General features: G+C 46.5%; 1 protein-coding gene across 1 annotated transcript in view; it reads right to left on the bottom strand.

Annotated features, from left to right (window-relative positions):
• Window positions 1–25,826, bottom strand: part of MAMDC2 (MAM domain containing 2) — a 205,021-nt gene that overhangs the window by 79,611 nt on the left and 99,584 nt on the right. The window contains exons 6-9 of the mRNA XM_075559075.1: window positions 20,027–20,283; window positions 14,806–14,899; window positions 5,740–5,883; window positions 2,380–2,645 (exon numbers count right to left, since the gene is read on the bottom strand). Coding sequence (XP_075415190.1) covers window positions 2,380–2,645; window positions 5,740–5,883; window positions 14,806–14,899; window positions 20,027–20,283 — 761 coding nt within the window. The remainder of the gene's footprint in view (window positions 1–2,379; window positions 2,646–5,739; window positions 5,884–14,805; window positions 14,900–20,026; window positions 20,284–25,826) is intronic.

Raw genomic sequence — 25,826 nt, forward strand, 5'->3', positions numbered from 1 at the left:
TGTAAAGGCCCTCCTCCCCCACATTGCAGTTTCTGGCAAACATCAGACCACCTAAGGAAGGCAGGGGGGACTTATGAGTCTAGTCAACCAGTTGTCTTCAATACAAGCTGGGTACATATTTAGAGGGAAAAGACAAGTATCAGCTTGTGGGGTGGCACAAAGATTCTAGAGAGGAGGAGGAAGAAAGAGGGGAAACACCTTGGAGCTAAAAAGTCAGTTTGATTCCTTAATAGCTCTGCCCTCACTCAGCACTAGTCACAGCCATTTGCGGAGTCTCGTCCGGCTCTCTGAGAGGTGAAAACACCGTGTGGGGAGCAGGTTAGACTAGTAAGCAACGCAGATTGAAGGGCTTGTGGCTAGTATTATTTCAAATGTGCTGTAGAGATACTCAGACACATTTCCCAAACATTCCCACCGGGATCAGTCCAGGGGCAGTGAGGTAGTTAGTTTATTGTGCCTGGCCGATAAACACATATGGGATTAAATAAAGGGCGGAGAGATAAAGGGCTCGGCGAGCCTCACCTCTCTTGTCTCTTGCTCTTGGATCATCGGACCAGTGTGCGGATGCCTTGCTTGTTCTGTGCCTCAATTTGCAAGCTACACTACCTGTGGGACACCTGACCCGTGGACTATGTCACTGTCATTTGAGGTTCCTTCAAGACCTGCTTTGCCACACAATTGGAATTTACATCTCTTGAGCTGGGGACTGTTGGACCTGTCATTTGGCTGACTGTTGGTGACCTGCCTTGCTATTTGCTGCCTGTGCCCGGATCGCCTGAATTGCTTTACAGAGGACTACCTGGCGGCCCCAAGACTTGAAGGACTGCCAGTGTCTCATAACTGTCTCAAGGGAGTGAGTTACACTGAGCCATTTAATGTAATTAACTGTTTATTTCTTATGTTATCTATCTAGCTGTGTGTGTGTATATATATATATATATATATATATATATATATATATATATATATATATATATATATATATATATATATATATATAATTCTTAGCATTCTGTTTTTGTTTCTCTAGAGAACCCCGTCTAACACAGGTAGTCAAAACTCCGAGACAAGACTTCTGAGAACATGCCACCATTAGCTCCCTTGGAATCGTGCTCGAAACAATCACACTTGTTCTGGCTGCAGGCATTGGGGCGGGGGGTCAGGAAGATATGGCAACAGGCAGGGAAGGTTTTGCCTTATGTACAGTGAATTTAGGCATGCGTTTCTACAAGGACATCTCAATTGTCTCCAGTGAGTACCTGCTCTAGGACACCCAAACCAACAACCTCACTGCCATCGAGTCATTTCCAACTCAGAGCGGAATGATCGAGCGGAACACAGTGGAATGATCGAAGGTGCCAAGGGAGGTCAAGGGGGCCTCACTTTCTCCAGCTGCTCAAGATTAGATTATCCCCAAGATCATTCAAGAAAAGGTCTTCCCCAAGGTGGAAGACCTTGAACACCTAAAGGCATCCTCATCCAAGGGAAGCCTTCAAAATCAGGTAGAGCTGCCACTTACTAACCTTAGAGAGATGGTGACATAAGCCCTTCCATAGTTGACCAACTTGCTAAAGGTCACTTACTGTTTAGGCTGTCGAGCTAGGACCAGGAACTCCAGGTTTACTGGCTCCCAATCTCTGTTAATTCCACTTTACTTTCCTGCGCTCATTACCTGGCTCAGAAAGACCATTTATTAATATGCTGCCGGGGTAGATGTGACCTGAATTCTGAACTAGGACAAGGAAAACCACGGTAGGTATTGTGAGCAACCACTAAACTTCCTCCTGTGTGCAGCTCAGAGCAACCGCATGGCTGTCAAGTCCATTCTGATTCACAGAGACCCCAGAGGACAGAGTCGAAGGGCTCCCGTGGGCTCCTGAGACTACAAATCTTTAGGGGAGTAGAAAGCTTCCCCTCTCTCATTAGGAGCAGTGGTGGTTTCTAACTGCAAGCACTGCAGTTAGCAGCTCTACATGTAATGTACTCATCATTACTCTTAGTAATTGACCTGAACGCTACGATGTCAAACCAGACTCCCCGAGCTCCCCATTAAAGTGGTTTGTTTTTAATATGAGCATCCCCATTAGTTGTGTGTGTATGTGTGTGCTCCATCTCAGTATGAAGTCGTTGGGCCATTCTCAGCAAATCAAAGAATTCAATAACCATCAAACTCCCTAGGTGGCCATGATTCAGAGACCCCCAAAAGAGGAAAACAAAAGAAATCCCTTTTTCTTGGCTGGTGGCCAGATGTGGGGTGAGGACTGAGCCAGACAAAAGCAAGGAACACATCACCAGTTGGATGGGGTTTGGCAGAGATTCACTGTTCTCTTAAGCCAGACCAGTGGAAGGCGACAAAGGATGGTGCTGCGTCTACTGTACCTTGGCAGGCATGGGCTTCTTAAAGGTGAGTTCTGCTTGCATCCAAACACCCCTGGGGGATTCCAGCACAGACCAGATCTTCTCTTGAACCACATGATTCTCTTCGAAGAGATAGACAGCCAGAGTGTCACTCATTTTCAAGAACCCGTAGATGGCGTAGTAAAACCGCAAACAATACTGCAAGTTTCCTGGCAGGGAGGGTCCGTAGAGCCTTCCAATGTAGCCAGGCTGAGATGTGAACTTGGTGTTGGCCATCAGGTAAGACCCTGAAAACAAGACAACACATTCAGTGCATCTGCAAGGAGAAACTTAAATCCCGTGGTAGAGCCCCAGCATTACCAAGTGTAACATTTATGGTAGTTGAATTTGCTGGTGGAGACGATTCCTCTCGATTTTGAAGGGCACGCTTTTTTCCCTATGTTTCTGACTATTGATAAGAAATCTCTCTATAATTCAACTGCAAATAAAAACCCCTTCCATCCTAAGTAAACCTCTTCCCTAACGGGTTGCTATGATTCCGAATTGATTCGATGGTTCCGAGCAGTGGTAGGTTCACGCACCTTTCTTGTGAGCATCTCAGTCTTTGCCATACTGTTCAGTTTTACCTGATTAGGTCAGACAAAAGGCCCCTTCGCTTCTTCCCATGGGTGGCCATACAACAGAGCAAGCTTTATAAAAATCTACATTTCATCCTAGCTCTTCTCGTCTTCAAACCCTGCAGTGACTCCTCATTTCTTTTAAATTAGAATTGTCGAGGCTTACTGGCTTCTGCTACGCTCCCATGATCTGCTTCCCTCTCCAGCTTCATTCTGAACCGGCACTCCCCCTGCCCTCCAGCCACACTGCCTCTCCTTGGAGATGCTCAGCCTTTTCAGCTAACCTTGGCCTTCCCAGATGGCACTGCCTCTGCCTGCATTGTTCCCAATCTCCTGAACAAACCCAGCCCTCCCTCAGAGAAACCTGCCTGTGATCCTTTCTGAGACGAAGTTCTTCCTGAGAGTCTCTGAGAGCCCGCCCACTCTTTCACAGCACTGGCCTATTTTGTCACTGCAAGCTGATTGTCTGCGAAGCAAGTTTAGTGTTTCTCTTGCCCTTGAGATGGCTGTCAGCAAGGGCAGGCTTCATGTCTGTTTTGATCACAGTCGTATCTCCTACAGGGGCTGGCTATGAATCAGACTCAGTTGGGTGGCAGTGGGTGGGTGGTTGTGGTATCTGCTAGGAATTTGGCTGGTCAAAGTCTGATTTGTTTGTTTTGTGTGTGTGTGTGTGTGTGTGTGTTGTTTTTTGTGTGTGTGGCCTAAATGCATGCATAAGGAGCCCTGGGGGTGTCGTGGTGACGCTTTGGGTTGGGGTCCACTCTGGTTGGCAGTTTGGAACTGCCAGCAGCTCTGCAGAAGAAAGACTGGGCTTTCTACTCTTATAAACAGTTAGAGACTCGGAAACTGGCAGGGGCTCGCTGTGAGTTGGCACTGACTCGGTGGCAGTGAGTTTTCGGTTCAATGGATACAGGGTGGGCAACCTCTTATGGTAAACCATGCAGAGCTACAAGGGCAAAACAGAGAGCACGCCCATCAAGTCCTTTTGCAGCGCGTGCCAGTGAGGGGCTCTGAGACGTGAACGTCATTAGTTCCATGGGAAAGCCCCACTGCTGCCCGGTAGATGAACACTCATTGAATAAATGGGTGAGACACAGCCCCTTTAGGAGAAGCCCTGCCTACCAGTCTCCATTGGAGTGAACTTCACAAACAAGGCAATTGAAGCGATCACCCACTGCCATCCAATTGATGCCACCTAAGAGACCCTAGACGACAGGGTAGAAATGCGCCTGTGCGTTTCTGAGACTGTGATTCTTTACAGGAGTGACTGGTGGGTTTGACCAGCTGACCTTGTCATTAGTCACCCAACTGATAACCACTATGCCACCGGGGTTCCTATTAAAGTGTGGTGCCCTCAATACAAACCTGCTGCTAATGAGGCTTAGCTGAGGCATAATGATTGCATCGGAACGAGTGGAACTGCTCTTTAGGGCTTTCTGACCCTGAACATCTTTTTGTCCGCAAAGTGCCTGGTGGCTTTAGAGTTGGCAGCCTAGAAATTAATGCTCTGAACCATGAGAGGCATATAACTATGGCTTCTAAGAGCTCCTTATAGATACCTCCATCAAGTACCCATCAATGACTTCCAATAGCTTATCCCGCCCCCTACCACATCTCTGTGTGTGTGTGTCAAATACACATAGCACAATGTTCATGACTTCAGCCATCTGAAGATTGGTAATTCAGTGGGATGTGCTATGTTGTGAAATCACCATCACGCTCTAGTTCCTGAATATCATCATCTCTCCAAAGAGACACTCTGTACCATTCTTCCCTTCCCAAAGCCTCTGACAACCACTAATCTACTTTCTGATTCTATGGCCCTGCCTGTTCTTGCTATATTTATAATAATTAAAACAAAACAAAACAAAACCCACCTGACCTTAACTGCCTGCATCTCACTGCAATCCTGTAGGATCAGGAAGAACCGGACCCGAGACTAACTGCACGAGAGTGAAAGGCTTGTCGTCCTCCTTTGGAGCCACTAGTGGTTTCGAAAGGCCCGTCTTGAGGATTGAAACCTTATGCGGAACCACTACACCACCAGGGCTCCTCAAAATCAAAGAGCTTTAAAAAAAATTAGCTCCTTTATTCAGTCACTTATTTAAATTGGTGAACGCATACCTGATAGAACATATGACCATTTCCACATGAATAGTCAATTTGGTGCCTGTGGGCCCATTCTTCAAATCCATCTTTTCTTGACAAACTAGTTTACCATTGTTAATACAAATCCACTGCCCCAACCCCCCATCAACCTTTTCATCTATCCTCTTGAACTGCATTTGCCAATTTGTTCACTTATCTTTAAAGGAAAATAATGCTTAGAAGAGACATTCTTTTCTCACCAGGTTAAACCATTGTTGGTTCAAAGATGACCCTAGGGGATCATTTAGGGTCAAGGTTTAAAGACCTCCTCAGGTCAATAGTTTTAAGGGGCCCTGCAACCCCAGTGACTCCAGAAGGATTATATTCTAGGAGAATTTGCCATGGTGTTTACAAGACACTCTTCTTCTTAAGATGAGAGTCAAGGCTTTGTGTAAGGGCCCCGTAATCCAACTGGTCAATATTTCTAAGGTAGCATAGCAACTGAAATGCCAACTTTTAAAAAATGGCCAGACACCAGATTATCAATTCCCTTTGCTTCTTGACAGCTGCCCCGTCCCCCCCCTTCGAGTCTTGCTAGTCGGGACTAAGAGACAGATGGCAGATGGAGCCTGAGTACTTGCTCCACCGCACCCCCCAAGTCAGCCTCTGGCATTACCTGATCCCGTGGTGTGGTCTCCTGCCCGGTACATATTTGGCTTTACTGTCACTCGTTTCCAGCCCAGGCCTCCTTTATCTTGGTAAAAGTTGCAGAAATCTTCCTCAAAGTTGCAGCTCGCTTCCACTGCGCTGAAAGGAAGTTCTGAGGACAGGAGAACAAGCTGTAAGGAAGGCCAGACTCGAGCACCTCCAAGAGCAACCTCCACAGGTTGACAAATGTGTACACATGGGTGTCCAGGGGGACCAGAGAAGTCAAAGCCAGCACCAACCAGGCACCCGAATGGCCTGCTGACAGACAGGTCCGCATCACAGAGGAAGGGGCCCTGTTCATATGCTCTATCAAAATAAAGAAGGACCTGACTTCAAATGAAATTTCCTTTCAGGATGGACCAACTGCTCATGTTTATTCATAGTGCACAATTCAAAAACCTTTCCTGCAAAATAGAAAGGAAAGGGAACAGAAATATGTTAGAATTGGGAGGAATTCTTCATTTCCTTTGAAGGCAAATATGGTCACAGCCCTATTTCCTTCTGTGGGTCAGGCCCGGTGTCAGAAGCAGAGTCACTGCCACTGCCACTGCCACAGCGTGAATTCTGACTCCTCGTGTCTCTGGAGGATGGAGTGGCACAAGCCCGTGTTCCCGAGGCTGTAAGTCTTTATGAGAGTCGCATGGCTTATGTCTCTCTTGTGGTGTGGACCTTGTGGTCAGCAACCTGATGTGTAACCCACTTGGCCACTATGGGCGCAATCTACTTATAACTGACATTTGGAAGTAGGAGCTGATCTACCTGAAGACGGTTTAAGTCACACAATTCAAAGTGGCACACCATGCCATCACCTGGACTGCTGTGCTTTGCGTTGCTCAGTGTTGATAGTTGTTTCTAAACACTGTTCCAGCCCAGGCTGGCGAAAAGGCATGGGTGTAAAAGAAGTCTGCTCTCTCAAAGGTAGCTTTTAGTCCTAGAAGTGACTTGTAAACGTCACTGTTTAAGTTGTCCTCTGAGTCCAGAGGGCATGTGGCTGCATGGGTCGGGGACCCACTCAATGAGGCTAGCTAGCTGTGACTCTGGACTATATGCTGGCACTCGGGGTTCTAGCCTTCTTGGGCCAGGGAGAGGGGGCTGTTTTGAATAACTGGAAAACCCTCTCTAGAGAAACCTTTGTGTTCTGGGAGCGGAGCGGGCAGAACAGGAAGACTTCAGAGACAAAAATCACTATACTCTTAGTTTATCAATTTTCAAAACAAGGAAACATTCCAACGAGCCAGGGAAAAGGCCAAGATTAATGAGGATGAAAGCGACGTGGAGCCGAATGTACCAAGGGATCCAGGATTCAAGCTCAATCCAGGAAGTCAATTGCTGTAAAGGACACGATTGGGCAACCCGTGAAATGGGTGTTTGCCCGACAAATGAGATAACACTGTATCTTTGTCACATTGTCTTTCTGTTAAATCGTCAGAACTTTCTTTGGAGAATATCTTTGTTCTTAAGAAATGCCCGCAGGAATATTGGGGGATTAAGGAGGAGGATGTCGGCAACCTACTTCTAGACGGTTGATCAAGCAAAGGTTAATGACTTGCAGGTCTGGATGAAGGATACAAGGGAGTTCTTTGTACTGTTCTTGCAGCTTTACCTGAGTTTGAAATAAAGCGTTGCCAAAATACTAAGTAAAAATTAAAAAGTAATTAGATGACGGACACAAGCAAAAACAGGAAAGGAGACAATGTGGCCAGTTTAGCTGGAACATGAATGTGCCTCAGGCAATATGCCCTACGCAGTGCACAGGAGCACAGCCCGATACGCCAGTGTGGGGCCAAGGAGATCATGAGAACTGTGTGTTCTGTTCTCAGGGGATTAACCCCCACACAGATCTGCCTGACTCGGTAGACCTCAGGGTGTCTCTCTTAGCCACGAAGATGCAGTCCTTGAAAAATGAGCTTGATGTGTTACAAACGATGCGTCTTAGATATCCTTCTCCTGGGGACATGATGATCTTCAGTATTGGTGCCAACCTGCTTATTAACAACCTGCACTACACGGATGACAAAGCTTGCGTGCTGACAGTGAGAGGAACCTGAAGCACTTGCTGGTAAAGATTAAGGACTTTGGTCTGGATTGCAGCTAAATGTAAAGAAAACCCCAGTTCTAACAAGGGGACCAACAGATAGCATGATGAGAAGCAGTGAAAAGATGACGTTGTCGAAGATCTCATTTTGCTTGGATTCCCAATCCATGCTTATGGAAGCAGCAGTCAAGTAATCAGACAACATATTACACTGGGAAAACCTGCTACCCAATATCTCTTTAAAGTGTTGAAGAGCCAGGGGGTCACTTTGAAAATTAAGGTGTGCCTGACTCAAGCCATGGGATTGCCCATCACCTCATATGTATGTGAAAGTTGATGTTGAATAAGGAAGATACCTGGTGATAGATAAAAATTACCCAGAGATCTTGTTGAACGATACTTTCAGATTCAGTATATCTGGGGTGGGATTGTAAATTCTCAGTAGGAGTTGGACTGGTTTATTCTAATTATGGTCCCGGATTATATTCTTTTGTTAATCAGCTAGTTCTAGAGATGGATTTGTCTGGGGTCCTGGAATGTTCTGATTAAAATAAAAAATCTCAAAAGCATACTTGAAAGGCTGAATCTTTTTCACTCAGATTTTTCTTTCCATCTTGAAAGAGTATCTGAGTCCTGAAGATGGAGCCAGATGGCCTGTTTGCGACCCACCATGAATTCTGAAACTCACCGGAGGTCTGAGGTGCATGGTAAGCCTTGGTTCAGACTTCCTTCAGAAGTGTAGATAAAACGACAATTACCAACTTCACTAGTAGGAGCGCTAATGATGGATTTGAGACACAGGGAGAAATGGGAGGCAGTCGGAAGTCCTTGAGCATCACTTATCAGTTGATACGCAGGTAAAATGAAAAGTAGCAAAGTCCCTTTAAGCAAGGTACCAACGAGCATAATAAAATATAACATCTAGTTTCTGATATTTGGACTTTAGAAATGCTGGCCAAGTGCTGCAGTTTGAGAAGAACAGTTGTGAGGGGTCTCTTACTCTTTCTTTTTCTCCACGGAATTAACAGAACCGAACCAGCCTCAGTCATGCAGATCCAGAAGGCTCATCAGCTGCTCTGGCACTAAAGCGATCTTGGGTGCAGTGTGTTCTCTAGGCTGCTAAGCTTGCATGGTTTTATTTTAGCATGAGCGAAGGCCGAGCACAGGCCGAGACAGCTCAACGTTAACTTAAACAGGAATGGAACTCAGAAACTGTGACGGAAAGAAACCAGGCCACTGAGGGTCTTCAATCTGCACTGTGGAGCCCGTGGGGCATTTGAGCTGAAGGCTGTGGCAACTTCAGCATATAGCTAGGGCAACAGTGGGTGCCAGGTTCCAATTAGACAGGAGGTCTGGACAGACTGTTGTCAATCTGAGCTCTCAGGGGGCCACACTGGGATTCAGGCTCAGGTAGCTATCTAAGGAATGGATCTTCAGTGTCAGATCCTCTCAGCCATTGTCCAGGTGTAGGAAAGACCCACACCCAGAGAGTAGGTGGCCTTACCTGCAAAAGGCAGGGAACAGTGGACTGAGCGTGAAGGCAGGATTCCTAGCAGTGGATGGGATCACCTGTCGGGCATTCAAGGAATTACAAACCCAAAGCAGATCTGATATCTGGTTAAGACCAGGGGGCGCAAATTACAGCTTGAGAGCCACACGTGGCTCTTTCGGTTGGTCCATGTGGCTTTGGAGTAAAATGGGAAAAAATGTAAAGGCTATTATTCAGATAGTGGGGATTTCGTTTGTCACACGGTACTATGGCTCTCGAGTAATTTTAATTTGTGAGGGACAGGATTGGCTTTTCGGTCTCAAAAGTTTGCGGCCCCTGGTCTAGACTCCAGGTCACATTGGGGAGTGGGGTTTATAAGTGGAAACGGAGACATGGTAAGGGACATGTTGTCACTCCAGGGAGGAGGGGGTTTTGATGTCCTTTGGAAGTCATCCTATAGGGATATTTAAGGAGGGCCATAACACCTGTGATGAGGCTAGGAGTCTTAGGTGTGGGAGCTTAGATTCCCTCTACATTCAACCAGATGGTGGGAACAATGGTTCATATGCTACAATAATTCCTTTCTCTGTCTAGTAGGGAGCTGAAGCAAGAAAACCTTGGATCCAGCTGAGAAAAGCAGAGGCAACAAGTCTGGAGCCAAGCTTGATAAAGGAAAAAAAACAAAACAACGCAGGCATCTGTTGTGACCCAGAAGGTCAAAAGCTATTTGGGAAATGTAAGATGAAGGATGAAAACGCAAGGAGTCCGTCTGCGAGGCTCAGGATCTGATCCACCAACGGCTCAGGGAAAGGAATCAAAGGGAATCTGAACATACCCCCAACTAGCACATTTCTGAGGCAGTGCCCTCGGCCTTGAGGTCTCTCTGATTTCAGTGTGACCTGCTGTGCCCCTCCAGAAAGGATGGGGCATTGCATGGTGGTCATTAAGTGAATAATCTTAAGTCAAGCATGTCCTGTGGGTCATAGCCTGGACTATGGCCCTCAGAGGCATTGACACATCCATCTTCCAGAACAAGTCTAGGAGACAAAGCCCTTGTGGTCCAGTGGCTACCAGGTAGGCTGTCATCTGCAAGGTAAGGTCGTAAAGGCCAGGCTCACAGCCCAACTGGCTGCTGTGTGTGTGGCTTGGGAGTGTCAAGTGAATCAACCTGGGGTGGGAGGATGATTTAATTTGCTCTGTCCTTAAGCTAGAGGGAATGTCATTGGAGAAGGATAATTAGGGCTGCTTTCATTGAGTTCTCGGCATGCGGCTGGCTGGGCAGCTCTGGGAAGAGCTTCTTCATCATCCTTGGCGATGCCACCTTGGCACCCTCCTGTTCCACATGCCCCAGGGTGGCACTTCCTGAGAAAGAGCCCAAGGCAGGCAGGAAAGGGGTGCTTACTGTCTGTGTGGATGAGTTTGGGAGCTGAAGGTGAGTGGGCACAGCCGGGTGCCCACAGCAGCAGCTAGGGGACCTACCTCATGGACTTCGGTGTACCAACTGCTCTTTGGGTAAAAAAAGGGGGGGGTTCTACTCCCATAAAGTTACAGTCTCGTAACTCACTTGGGAAGTTCTACCTTGCCTTATGAGCTGGTATCTGGTCAATGATAGTGATTTTTTTCATTTGTTTGTCTTTTAAAAATCTTCATCCTATAGATGTGGACAGAGGGTTCCAACGAGGTTGAATAATATAGCCAAGATCACATCTCTTGTAAGTTGCAGAGTATGGGGGTGCATCCAAAATCCTGCTCTTGGGCATCCTTTGATGATCACCCCCATTAAACTTGGGAAGAACAATTTGAAAGTTAGAGAGTCTGGTTGGAAATTCGGAAGATCATTATAGACCTTATCTTAACTCTAGAAAAGTGGGTACAAACGAATGGGCGATCAGCCTTCTAAACAAATTATCCTTGGTTTGATGGGATTTCTCTTGTCACGAGTCAAACCACCAGGACAGCAGGAGAGCGTTCTGATACCTGCTGTATCTTTCTTAAACGGAGAACATTGCAAGCGTTATTTATGAGTCGTCTCCGTTAACTCTGTAAACTTCCAGTTGCCTCGTCAACCTACGCTCTGAAGGTTGATACTTTCAACACTTTCCCCCTCATCTGTGAGGGAGATGCGAAAAGTTTGTGGAAGAATTCCGTTATATTTTCCATATTCCGATGAATTTTGGAAGTGTTTTTGTGTACATAACTTGGAAACACAGAAGTTTAAAATAGCTGTCTAATAGCAAAGGAAAGAATTTTCTAAAAATAACGATAAAGAGATTGTGAAACTACTATAATCCTACTGGAAATATTAACTGATTAGGGAACAATAAAATTTAGAGAAGTAAAACATTTTGTATGCCTGTGGTCTGAACAATTTAGAGACACTTACACTCCTTCATTATTATTCAGATTAACCCATTTATTTAAGATATATAAGTCCAATCTGGTAATATCTATTTACTATTTTTTACTAGAATTTGTGAAGTATAATAGTCAGTTTTCCTCTATTTTGAAAGTATTCATTTAGCTGCAGTAGACAGCATCGTTCTCCATCTCTTTGCTTATAACTATGTCAGAAATAATATTCAATTAGAGACCAACTAAATCCTTAGTGGAAGTCATCACCACAGGATCAAATTCAAGTTTATCTTCCATGCTCTAGAACTCTGAATAAGGACTCATTAAGGACATGAGATGCCCGCAGTGTAGCCCTGGGGTCTCTCAAGGAAACAAATTCACCCAAAGGAAAGGGCAATTATACTTATCTGGGTTACCAGCAGGCTGTTGGGTAAGTATTTGGACGAATAACCTCAAGATAGGCAGTTTAAAGCCACCAGCCCCTCCGTGGAAGAAAGGCGGGGCAGCATTGAAAACTCCACATAGAGGGGGTTGCTTTCCATCAAAATCAATTCGATGGCCATGGTTTTTTTGTTAGGTTTACTATTAATATACACGAAGGCTTCACACTGTTTGTAGAAAAACAAAATAGAAAGATAATAGATGTTTTCCCACCAATTTTTTTTGAAGTGCTATGGTATTGTCTTCTATTTTAAAATTTTAAGATGTTTATTTTCTGTTTACTTAGCATCAATTTAGTTATATAATTTCCTGGCAAGAAGTATTACCTCTCTCTTTCCCAAATACTAGTTTTATTCAAATTATAAAATTGACCATAATGAAATAATATAGCTTGAGGTTTCACATAGAAAGGGAAGAATACTTAAATTAAGAGCATATAGTGATTACACATTGGGCTGCTAATTGCAAGGTCAGCAGTTCGAAACCAGCAACCACTGTGAAGGTGACAAATGGAGCTCTCTACTCCGGTAAAGAGTTACAGCCTCAGAAATGCACAGGGGCAGTTCTACCCTGTCCTGTAGGTTCACAACGAGTCAGTGTCGACTCCATGACTGAGAGTTTGGGTTTTGGTGTGGGAATCTTTCAGAGCAGCCCAAAGGGCTGACTTTGAGGATCAGCTGTCAGATCAGTTACACATCACTGCTGAATCCATCACTCATATATTCACGCCCATGCAGAGATCACTGAAGATGTGGGTTTTACAGCCAAGTGTGGCAAAGCAACAAGATGGGGCCCAGCTACCAGAAGGAAGAGCTTCTGTGGTCTTAGAGGCTAGTCTTCAATCAAGCAGCCGTCTAAGTGAAATATCAACTAAGCCCACACGAAAGCAGCACACCAACCTACGTGATCTAAGGATTAGAAATAATAAAATCCAAATCTCCATGGATTAAGCTGCTGGTACACTCCCTCTGAAAGTGCATTGTTTATCGATGCAGTTAGGTTCAAATTTAGCACCCTGTCATTTGCTCTCCCTTATTTGTGGGAGACAGACTGGGCTTAGTCATAAAGATGTACAGGATCAATAACGGTTTCAAATGAAATCCAAACTGCCAAGGAGTTTATTAAAATCATCGAGCATGCAGAGCATGAGTTTCAGATGGCATTTAATGAAAGAGATCAGACCGTGTCACACACCACTTTTAAGAACTTGCACCGGCAGCTTCCAGTGACTTTGCCCCAAATCTGCAGGAACAAGATACTCGACTACAAGATTGGCAAAGAAGTGCGGAATGCTTAAGGCTGAATGTAGTAAAATTCTTCCGTGTGGAGCTGGAGGGAAGGGGATTCAACATGTGATCATAGGTGGTCTACAAGCAAGAATGATATTTTACCAGGGCTTACAAAGTAAACGGAGCTCTGGTGGCGTAGTGGTTGTGCGTTGGGCCGTGATCTGCAAAGTCAGCAGTTTGAAACCACCAGCCACTCTGCAGGAGAAAGCACTTTCTGTTCCTCTGAACAGTTGTGGTTTCAGAAACCCCCAGGGGCAGTTCTGCCCTGTCCACTAGGGTGCAGCACTGATAGATCAAAGTCCTTAAAAACGAGGCAATTTTTCCTCCCCTCCCCCCAACTATCATGATCCCAATTCTGCCTTACAAATCTGGCTAGACCAGAGGATGTACACTGGTACAGATAGGAACTGGAAACAGGGAATCCAGGGCGGATGATTCCTTCAGGACTAGTGGTGAGTGGCGATATCGGGAGGGTGGAGGGAGGGTGTGGTGGAAAGGGGGAACCGATTACAGGGATCTACATGTGATCTCCTCCCTGGGGGACGAACAACAGAAAAGTGAGTGAAGGGAGATGTTGGAAGAGGAAAGATATGGCAAAATAATAATTTATAAATTATCAAGAGTTCATGAGGGAGGGGCGATCAGGGACGGAGGGGGGAAAATGAGGAGCTGATGTCAGGGGCTTAGGTGGAGAGCAAATGTTTTGAGAATGATAAGGGCAATGAATGTACAAATGTGCTGGACACAATTGATGTATGTATGAATTGTGATAAAGAGTTGTATAAGTCCCCAATAAAACTATTAAAAAAAACCCAGGCCATTTATAAGACTTGGGTACATAAAATAATTCTATTGAGTAAATTTTGAGGTTTTTGTTTCTTCTTCACTCATGCATCTATCTATGGACTCAGGCAGCATTTGAAGAGAAAGACGGGGTGGGAAGGAGTTAGCATGAATTAATTTTCCTTTCATAACAGGTAAACAAGGAGCACTGGTGTCACAGTGATTATTCATTAGGCTGCTAATTCTAAGGTCAGCGGTTTGAAACCACCAACAGCTCCACAGGAAAAAGGCTCGCTACTGTAAAGAGTTCCAGCTTCGGAAACTCACAGGGGCATTTATACCCTGTCCTAAAGGGTCATTATGAATCATAGTTGACTCGAGTTGGTTGTTGGTTTTTTCGGAACATGTAAGGGAGAATGGAGCTCCTTATCGCTGGAGAGTTGGCCTGTAGAATCAGGAAGGTTCTGTTCGCTTTGCGATGAACACAGACTGTTTTCTTGAAAAAATGACTGTTCTGTGAAACAGTGTCCGAGTCTGAGATAAGGGGAGTGGCGAGGACATGGGGCGGAATTACAGCAAATTTTGACCACAGGCATCGATTATGTCAAATTCCAAATGCAAATAGATGAACAAGAGAACGCTTACCTGTCTGATTCTGGCAATGAACAGGAGAAAAAGAAATATCATCCAGGGCCACATACCCTCCTTTGGGACCATTGAAAGCAACTTCGAAAATGAGCTGCAGAGGAAAATGACACTTGTCACATGATGGTGTATTTTGTATTTGGCTCGGCACTTTGACCCACAGTTTAAAGTGGTTTGTCTGTCCAGGCAGGTGAAGCGTCAACACAGGAGTTTGGGACAGCACCCTCTTCAAAGGGTGCCTAACACTCAACAGTAGGTTTCGGTTTACTGGTGGACTTTTTAACCTTTCCTCGAGTGTCGGCTAATGTACGTATGAGAGCTGGTCTTATGAACTTGAGCGGAAGGAAACCCAGGTGACACGAGAAATGAAGGCCTTCTAAGTCCTTTCCTTCTTCGTGTGTGGAGTTTTATGCGAGGTTCTGGGTTAAAAGACATCGCCCTCAGAGGCGACATCCCTGGTGGCCAGAACGAGGCAAGCTTTGGGCATCAGTGTTTAGAGTTTGGGCATTTCATGGGCCCACCCTCTTTGCTTTTGTTCTTCTCCCTGCCACAGACTGAGTTCCACATGGCCCTTCTGCCCATGACCGTTGGGGATCAGGCATGGTTTGCGTAGCACTCGCTGCTGCTGGGAAAACCACTCGAGTGTGCTGTCCACTTGGGGTGAATTGATCACCTGAGAAGCTACAGTGTTGAGCAGGGGCTGCAAATGCAGACACCTTCAAGGACCAGACCGGTAAATACACGGTGGCACAGCCTGGAAGAATTTGGTTTGCAAAATGGAGGGGCCAACCCCGGTCAATAGGAGGCACTGTTGCTCAACTTCTGTCCATCAGTGACAAGTGGGAATTGAAGCGGCAGGTCTCCACCTCTCACACATTGTGGAGGGGACTTGGATCTCTCAGTTTTATGTAATATCTTTGGATTTTTCAATGTTGGTGATTCAAACATTAAAGACCCAGATCAATCATTGCAGGCTGGGTTTGACCTGTTTGGACTTCCAGTTTGCAACCCCCTGGTAAAGAGCACCTGAGTCTTGGAGGCAGACAGGCCCGAGTTCAAATTTCAGCTCCATCATACGCAAGCGAGGTGACCTTGGATAAACAGGGAAGCCTCCTGGGATCTGAATTTTCTTATCTGCCAAACAGGTCCAGGAGCACTTATCTTGTCGGACTCTTGGGGAGATGAAATAAAATAATGTACACAAAGATATTAGCACAGGATTAACCGGTGACCAGCTGTCAGCAAGGCAACGCCACCTCATGGCCACCTCAAGTGTGTCAGCGTGGACCTGTGCTCCATTTGCAGAGTTGTCAAAGGCTGGCCTTTCAGAAGCAGATGGCCAGGCCTTTGCTCCGAGGCACCTCTGGTGGGTTTGAACCTCCAGCCTTTCAATCAGCAGCTGAGGTATGACCCAGTTGCTCCACCTTCAGCACAGGATTCCTGAACCCAACGAAACCCATCTTATTGCTATCAAGTGAAGTCTGACTCACGGGGGCCCTATGCAGGGTTTCAGAGTGTAAGTCTTTACGGGGGCACATCGTCTCATTTTCACAGGGAGGAGTTGGCTGGCGGGTCTGAACCATCAGCCTTCTGGCTCACAGTCCCATGCTTACAGCACAGGAGGAGGTGCCTACAAAGTTCTGAACTCAGTGAGTTGCTATTCCTCCCCGCTGACCTCTTGTTAGCTTCACAGTGCCCTCTCTTCCGGTCTTCGGTTCTTCCATTTACTGAATAAGGGGAGGAAGGAAGGTAGGAAGGAAGAAAATGTTGGATAGGAGAGGCAGCAAAAAAGGAGAAGGCTTTTGTCTTCGGGCGTCCTCAAACTACGGCCCGTGGGCCACATGCAGCCCGCCGAGGACACATATCCGGCCCGCCGGGTGTTTTTGCCCCGTTTTGTTTTTTACTTCAAAATAAGACAATGTGCAGTGTGCATAGGCATTTGTTCGTAGTTTTTTTTATTTTAAACTATAGTCCAGCCCTCCAATGGGTCTGAGGGACAGCGAGCTGGCTCCCTGTTTAAAGAGTTGGAGGACCCTGGTAGATGGATTGACACAGTGGCTTCGACGCTGGCTAACGTGGCGACAATTGTGAGGATGGTGCAGGACTGGGCGGTGGTCCGTTCTGCCACACATCGGGTGGCTCTGAAAGAGGAACTGGCCTCAGGGTACCAAACGGCAGCAGGAAGGTCCTCTTCAGCTTCACAACAGAGCTGCTCTGGGCCTTCATAGCTCTCTTCTCCAAAAGCCAGGAAAGGGTCCCTTCTGGCAGAGGGGAGGGAGGGTGGATGAAGGCAACAGGTGTGGCCGTACGACAAGGGAGACATCAGATTGGCAAGGAAACCACAGAGCCATGCCGTTCCGTTGGCAGGGGGTCAGCGGACAATGAAAGATGAATGGCGGCTCGCTGTTACTGAGCCTGGGATCAGAGTCACTTTCTGATCAAAATATGCTAATCATTGCCAGTACGGCAGCATGTCGTGCCCCTCGCCCCCAGTTCAGAAAGAGAGTCTCAAAATGCTCGCTTTTCTTTTGAAAATTCACCTGTGAAGGCGGTGACATTAAATTCACTGATTTCTGCAGAATCCTCTTTCATGTCAGGGAAGGGGGTTCGAAGATGAGGGCCAAGTTGACACATGTGAACCCAAAGGACGTGTGCTAAGGTTTAATCATGTCCAGAATGGTGACTTTTGAAGTATTGATTGTTTTTTAATAAAAACAAAAATCAGAAATGTCTTGCGCATACCAATGTTGTCCAGGAGTTACGGTTGAGTGAGGGGAGTCTGCAAAGAGAACGCGGGTTCCAGTGTGCGTGACTCATCTGGCTTTAATAGGAGAAAAGGTTTATGAAGCAGCATGTGCATTTCTTGTCCTCTTCGTAACAAAAACTCCCAGAAACAGTTTCGACCAGGCTTCAAGAGCAGAGTGAGGTCTGGTTAGACGCGGGATAGGAAATCACAGTCTACAAAAGGCAGTGTGCTCTCTCCGAAGCTCTGTCAAGATAGTGTGCAGCATAAGAAGGGGGCCTGGCAGTTGCAGGCACATCCGCAGCGGACAGGGCACATCGGAAACCAAGCCCCAAGCCCAGTGTTGTTCACAGCTCCGCATCCGGCAGGCAGATGGTGCCAGCGAAAAGCATCCCTAGCAATAAAGTGCTTCTTTTGCACTTTAAAGGGAACCAGGGATGATCATGTGAATGGCAGAGAGAGAAAACATCCATGGGGACATGTGAGACTCCTTGACACATGGACCACAACAATGCTGCACCCGCCCCATCGAGAGGCCTTCGGAGGTCCTCAGTCAGAGCTAAGCCTTCTCCATCAGCGCTAGGCAGAGAAGCCCCGAATTCTCCTACATGCTCCGACAGTCAGCAGCTGTGTGACCTAGAAAAAAATGTTCAACTTCTTGGACGCTGATTATTTTTGTCTTTCCCATGTACAATGTGGGGATAGTTTTATCTACCGGGTTGGATCAGTGTAAGTAAGAACCAGTTGCTGTCAAGTCGACTCCACCTCAGCCAACCCCACGTGGGTCAGAACAGAGCCCTGCTCCACGGGGTTTTCTCAGCTGGATTTTTCCGCAGCAGGTCACCAGCCCTTCTGTCCAAGGCACCTCTGGGGACGCAATCCCCTGACATTCTGGGTAGCAGCTGAGTGTGCTAACTGTCCACGCTCCCCAGGGTCTCCCGTTGTAAGTCTGGAGTACAGTTACAGATCTAGATGTTGCTCCATGTGGTTAGAAAAACAGTCTCCAGGATGGCAACTAGAAAGACGAGCTGAAAGCTTCAGGGGCATGTGTGGATGTGTGTGAGGGGAGGTTAGCAAGTTTATGTTAATGGTAGAGAAATAACTCAGAAAAGGAGGATAAACAGGTTTACACAACTTAAAGAAGGCAATCAGGGCCACAGAATGTCCATGGAGAAATCATTGAATTGGTGTTTGTTTTCCTGTGCGTATTCTCAACAAGAAGAACAAAATCAACCAAGTGAAATAATTAGATTAGCAAAGATTCAAATAGGTCTACAGCCAGGAAAAAACGCCACCAAGAGAAACACAAACAATTAATTGTCCCCGTCATTGAAAAGCTGGCTTTTAGGGTATTTTTGTTTGTTTTGCTTCCCTGGGTTTTTTTTTCCTTCAATTCTCCTGTGTTCACATTTATCATGTGTGTAACAATTGAACATTTAAAAAAGGAAGATATCAAACTTTGGTTCAAATTAGGGCCGCGATAATAAGTTTATTTCTGGTTGTCTACATTAGGTATACTGTAAATAGAAAAAGAAGGACACCATTCCCCCTAGAAAGACAAGTCTTTCAAGAAAGAGAAATCCTCAGACCTACTTTCAAAGAATGAAAGTTGAAGAATGTGTTCCTCTAGAAGTAGCCCAAGGGATGAATAGACCATATACCATCAGTCTCCATAAGACCAGAAGAAGTAGATGGTGCCCAGCTATGACTATTGACTGTTCTGGAAGGGATCACACTAGAGAGTCCTGGATAAAGTGGGAGAAAAATGTGAAACAAAACTCAAAGCTATAAAACAGACCAGACTCTCTGGTCCAATAACGACTGATAGAAACCCTAAGAGTATGGTCCCTAGTCAAACTTTAGGCCTGGAATGGAACTCACCTCAGGGCTCAACTTTCAGTCAAACAATAGCAAGGCCTATCAGGGGAGCAATAGCACGAGGAGGTATGCATTCCTTACAACAATCAACCCTGCAAGAACCAGGAAACACAGGGAGGTAGCAGGATAAGTGAGGTTACACTGTGTGAATTACAATGAATGAGATGAACCCAAATGTGTATGAACTTTTTACTATAAAACTGATGCTATGCTTTGTATATCTTCACCCACTCCCCACTAAAAACTTAAAAATATGTAAAACAACAACGAGTTTCTCTTAGAAGGTACTCAACTCCTTTTTACCTACCACCCATGACCGTAGCACAAGGTTCAGAGGGCAAATGTGCCAACATACTAGTGGCCTGGCTGACGTCTCCATAATTTTCTTGATTGCAATCCTCTTTACCTAGAAAATGTGGTCATCCAGGCGAAAGGAAGAAGGGAGTTCAGAGGAAGAAGGTAAGGGGAGAAGGCCAAAAAAAGAGAAAAGAAAGATTGAGGTTGAGACGTGGTGGAAGATAAGGAATGTGATTGTTGTGCCGGTGCGTGGGTAAGCATCTCTCAGGCGCAGTCAGGCCAGGCCACACCCGGCTCACCTACCTCCATGGGGTAGGGTGCACTGAACTCCACCTCCGCAAGGTTCCAGGCCGAGTTTCCTGGATCGCTCCTTTTCCAGATCTCCTCATAGACACCAATGACATCCCGAGTGTAGAGGGAAAAGACCTGGTCATTCCCTTGCTGGAGTTGATAATAAAATGACAGGCAGCCAGACATGGGCGCGATGGTCCTTGGGGAGATGAGCTGAGCCACCTCCTGGAAGTGCCGGACATAAATCGAGTTCACGTACATGTAGTGACCTGAAAGGATCACACAGAGACACAGCATGAGATACGCCTGGGTATTTTCCGAGGAAATGGTGTGATTCAAAATCAAAGGGTAGTTAGGAAGAGGGAGGCATAGATGAAGCCCGATTGCCTGTAGGTGGTGAAACGCATTCCTTTATGCGGCCCTTTGCCTTGTCTCTTGGGAAAATAACTTGAGAGGTTACCTCAAGTCCTAAGAACTTACTTTGCCCTTGTTTTCTACTCCAATTGTCTGGGCTGATGGACATTTGCTGTAAACAACTCCATGGATTGATCATTTCTGGCTGTCCCTGGGCTACAACCTGTCCTGAGATTGGTTGAGTTGGCCTGGTGGGAAGTAATTCCCCAGAGTCATTTCCTTGCCCTTCTTATCAACGCGGTTTTCCATTTCATTGAAACGTCTTCCTTATAAGCCCCTGTGATTGACCTGTGTCCTTTGAGAAGGATCTGTCACAAAAATGCTTCTGGATCCCCCCAACCAGCTGCCAAACCTCTAAGGCTTCTCTGCCTTGAGCTAAGGCTTCTCCGCCTTGAGCTAAGGCTTCTCCGCCTTGAGCTAAGGCTTCTCCGCCTTGAGCTAAGGCTTCTCCGCCTTGAGCTAAGGCTTCTCCGCCTTGAGCTAAGGCTTCTCCGCCTTGAGCTAAGGCTTCTCCGCCTTGAGCTAAGGCTTCTCCACCTTGAGTTGAACTGATGCAGCAGACCTCCTCAGAATATACTTTTTTTGACTGGACTTTTACTGCAAAGGCAACCTAATGAGTCGAAGACAAGTGTATCCCTGAGAGAACTTGTCTAAATTCATCCTGTGATCACAGAGACGTGTTTACACACGTGTGATTTGGAATAAACCCGTGCATGCATGCATTGCCTGGAACCCAATAGCAACATGTCTGACTCATCCTCATAGGTGCAGGCAGGTCCCCAGAGGATGCAAAGGGAAAAAGGAAAGAGAAGAGAGAAGCAGGAACCTCTTACGAGAGCGGTGAGACAAGTCCACCTCTACCACAGTGACGGGCCTCGGAGCGGGCCAGCAGCCGTGTTAGTGTTGCCAGCAGAAACCTGCGGCTGGGAGACAGCTGAGAGAGCGAAGAGCAACACTGCTGTATCAGTGAGGAGCAGGGTCAGTTAGCAGCAGAGAGCCCATGGTAGAAAGGTCTACGTGGCTGAGAGGGGATGTGCATGGCCAAGAGGAGACTTAAGTGGCCAAGAGTGGACATGCCCAGCACAGAGAAGGGCCTGCTTGCTTGTTTAGCTGAGAGGAGCTGAGAGTGCCAACCTGTACTGAACAAGGAGACTCTGCCTACAGACAGTCTGGTCCTGATCCTGATCCTGAGTTGTAGCCTGTTGACCTTGATCCAGAACTGTGTCCTATCACTTCCTTCATAAACCACTTAGTTCTAAGTATGGACTCTGACTTGTCAAACACAGCAGAGAACAGACAGTGTTGTGGGAGGACAGCTGGTCTCAGAATTAGTCAAAAGTTGGAGAGCGAAGGTGTATCTGACCTTCACCTCGTAGGGGTCAGCCTTGGCCTGATAGCTATGATCTCTTCTGAAGTTAGAGGATTTCAGGCACTATGAGTTGGTCAACGTTGGGACATCTTAACGTGAGAGAATAAATGTTGAATCTGGGAGCTGGGCACCTGGGGGTTCATTGTATTATGCTCCATATAGGAAAGGAACAATTCTCTTCTGACTATTAATTGTAGTGAAAGATACAAACAGAACGTAGACCTACCATCTGTAAGAAGCTTTATGAACTTACACGAATCCACCCATGCAAAGGAAACAGAGCATTGCCTCAGCCTTCCTTTATGGACAAGACTTCTAGCAGCATACCATGTTCTTAAAAAGGATCAGAGGACTCTCCTGTAACCTCCCTACAACATACAAAGTGGCAGCTCAACATGATTTTCAGTGAAGAAGATATTTAAATTCAAACCAGGTACAAAGTGGCACCTTGTTAGTAGAACACATAGGTATATTAACACTGACTATAAAGTGGGGATTCTCAAAGGATAACTCTGTGATATCACTCTTGACAAGGTCAAGGAGAATAATTCCTTAGGGTTTCTGAGACTGTAAATTTTTGTGGCAGAATAATGGGGAGAGTGGTGGCTGGTGGATTTGAACTGACAACCTTAAGGTTAGCAGTCCTGAGGTTAACACCTAACCACAGTACCACCAAGCCTTCTTAACAACATAGAACTTCTATGTGGTGTAGCTTTAAAGAATGACCTTTCTACTTACAAGGCCAGAACAATTAGAGCTCAATAACTTTGCTTTCATTACATGGTACTGGTTAATGTGGTTAATAATAAACCATTTCCCCTTAGAAAACCAGCAGTAGGATATTGGGATGCATATAACCATTCCTAAGGAGCAGCTCCTCTGGAGAAAGATGAGTCTGTGTGCTCCCATAGAGATTTACAGCTTCGGAAGCCTTGGGTAGAGAGTCAGAATTGACTTGGTAGCCAGGAGGATATTCATTCAAACACTGAACATTTACTTAAACCCAGCCTGTTGCCTGGTGTGTGGTAGGTCTTCAACAAATGGCTGTTGAAGGCATGGATAATGTCCCAGGAAGGCCCTGGCCTCCCCTTGATTGAGGAAAAGATGGACAGATCAAAGCTTTTTCTTAAAAGCAAATTTCCTAAAAGCAAAATGATCTCTCTGTACAGACAGTTTTTCCCATATCATTTCACCAAGTCATGTAACTAAATAAACATGACCACCAGGTGCCGTCACGGAGACCCCATGTGTTTGAGTGGAACTGTGTTCCATCCAGCTCTCAATAGCTGATTGTGCAGAAGTCGATGAATAGGCGCTTCGTCCAAAGTGCTTCTGGGTAGACTCAAACGCCAACATTTGCTTGGTAGCCGAGCTTGTTAACTAATTACAGCACTCAGGGGTTCCAGGCACGGTGCATAAAGCTGGCGGGCTCCGATGCTCAGAGGAGCGGTCCAGGGCAGCGATGTGTGGGTGAAGGGAGAAAGCAGAGTGATAAGCCCTTGGCCAGCAGTTGAAACTGTCAGAGCAGGCTTCACCAGCAAAGAGAAACAAGTAGGCTTCTCTGGAAGAGAACCTCAGTGCACCGGGCCCACATCTCCTGCACGACAATCAGCTGGCAGTAAGGTGCCAGGGCCCCATGGTTGAGTCTGTGTTCTCTAACTCACCACTGAGCCAGCAGGCTCTGCTCACAGCTGGTGAGACCCAGCCCAATGCTGCCAGCTCTTCCCACTGAAGCCTCAACTCCAGACTTCTACGCCAAACCCATTGATTTAAAAATAATCTCCCTCCTCCCTTTCTTCCGGCCACAGTTTTCAAACCCTGCGGACCAAACAAAACATACCCATGGGGAGAGACAGCAGATGGGGTCATGCGTTGTGATTTCTGGGGTGGAAGAACCAGGACATCATTCCGACTGGACAGAACCAGAGAAACTCTCCTTGATTAAGCTCAAGTGCCCACCAAGGCTTTCCTCATGACCAGCCTACCTGTGTTAGTCTGAGAACTTTAGAGAAAGAAATCCACAGAAACTCATGTATAAGAGAGTTTTATGTAAAGATTAAGCACACACCAAGAAAACATCCCAACCCAGTGCAGCCCAACCCCCCAAGTCCAACATTAACCCATATGTCTGACAACAATCCACAAAGTCCTCCTCCAGCTCATAAAACACACACTATGATGCCGGCTGCAGGAGGAAAGCCGAATCAGTGAGTGTGTAAGCATTTCAGCACTGGCAGGGTTCTCCACGCTGCTGCTCCAGCACCCAGGGCTGCATCGGGGTAGGTCCATGCAGCGTCTCCTCGGGGATGTCTTGCAGGAAATGAGCCTTGCCAGTTGAAGCAGAGGACTGGCAAAGGCAGCTGCATCCTGGTCTGACCATCACAAAGCAAGAAACCTGAGAACTCGAAAGGCGAGGCTCACTGAGTCATTTATCCCTCTGGCCTTCAATTAACCCCACATGTGTTTGTCAGCCAGGTTGGCACAATAAACTACCTACAACACCACCCTAGGGACCTCAATGACAACACTAGTAATCTCTTGAATTTGGAAAAGAAATTTCAGAGCACTTCCTAAGTCTGGATAGCCAGCGTGCCAAAGATTGCCCTTGGTTACGGAAGACTGCCTCTGATTCAGCAATAATCAAAGAACAGATGCGGCCAGTGAACCTCTGTAATTACGTCTTCACTTAGTGAAGACTCGTGTGAGGATCAAAGCAGGGATGAAACCGATTGCATCGGTGAAGCAGGTTCTCGTGGCCATGGCCCCCATCCTGACTCATAGCCACCCTAAAGGGCAGAGCAGAGCTGTCCCTGAGAATGTCCAAGGCTGCAAGACTTTACAGGATAGAAAGCCTTGTCTTTCCATCGTGGTCAAGTAGAGAGGAAGACCTGGGCAAGACGGACTGACGACATGGCTGTAACAAGGGGCTCAGATGTAACGATCGTGCGGGTGGCTCAGGACAGGCTAAGGCTTGCTCTCTTGTACAGAGAGTCACGTCGAGTCAAAACTGACTCGATGACCCCGAACAGCAACCATAAAAGAGCACCCAGCTGTCCAATGTTACACAGAGGGTTCTGGGTAAAGGAAGCTATCATACTATGAATTCTGTTCTCAAAGCCGTATTATGGGGGGCATGGAAGTGGGCCACTCAGATCTACCTCGGGGGGGGGGGGGTTGTCATAGTTACCTGAGAGCCTCCAGCTGCCTCATCTTTGTAACTAACCACATTTATCTCAAGGGCAAGCCAGCATGGGCTGCTCCTAGTCTGGGACTCAGCCTAGCAGGGCTACTGGAACAGGGTGATTGCGCCTGGCATGAGACAATTCAGCAATTCGCACCAGCCTGACCTCTCTACATCCTATGTAGAAGGTGCTCTCTCCCCAGGCAGTCACTCTGCCATCCTGCCTTTCTCCTCCGTAAACACATATTAAAATGACATTTTATGACAACCCAGAAATGTCAGACTCACTGCCCTCTGGCTGATGCTGATACACGGCAACTCCGTGGTACAGGGAGGAACCGCCCCGGTGCGCTTCCAAGACTGCCGCTCTGTGTGGGAGTCGAAAGCTCTGGCTTTCGTCGTTGGAGCTGCTGTCTGTTGAGTAGATGGCTGCCCAATGAGTAAGCACTAGACTGCCGGTTCTCATTCTCTTATGAGTGCATTGATATAATGATACCCAGGCTGGGTTCATTATTACTTATTCATCATTGTTTTTAGGAAGCTATTGTAGGAACCGGATGGGGCAGATCTGCTCTGACATACAGGGTCTCTAAGTGCTGACTCCCTAGTACACAGTAATAAGAGCGACTCTATTTGTTTCTTTTCAGATGCTAAGATGAAACATATTCATGGCCTCTGAAATACTGTGGCTCCTACCACTGTGTCTCCTACGTCTCCCGGGTGAATTGGTCCTGGACCTTATATTGCTCCACAGCCATTCCCCCTAACAGCCCTCTTTCCCAACGAATTCCAGCGGTGTGTCTGCTTCTTAGAGAACCTACTCTGATCGATTCAGGAAGAGGGACATC

This window comes from Tenrec ecaudatus, chromosome 10 (assembly GCF_050624435.1).
Source record: "Tenrec ecaudatus isolate mTenEca1 chromosome 10, mTenEca1.hap1, whole genome shotgun sequence".
In the NCBI taxonomy this organism is placed as follows: Eukaryota; Metazoa; Chordata; class Mammalia; order Afrosoricida; family Tenrecidae; genus Tenrec; species Tenrec ecaudatus.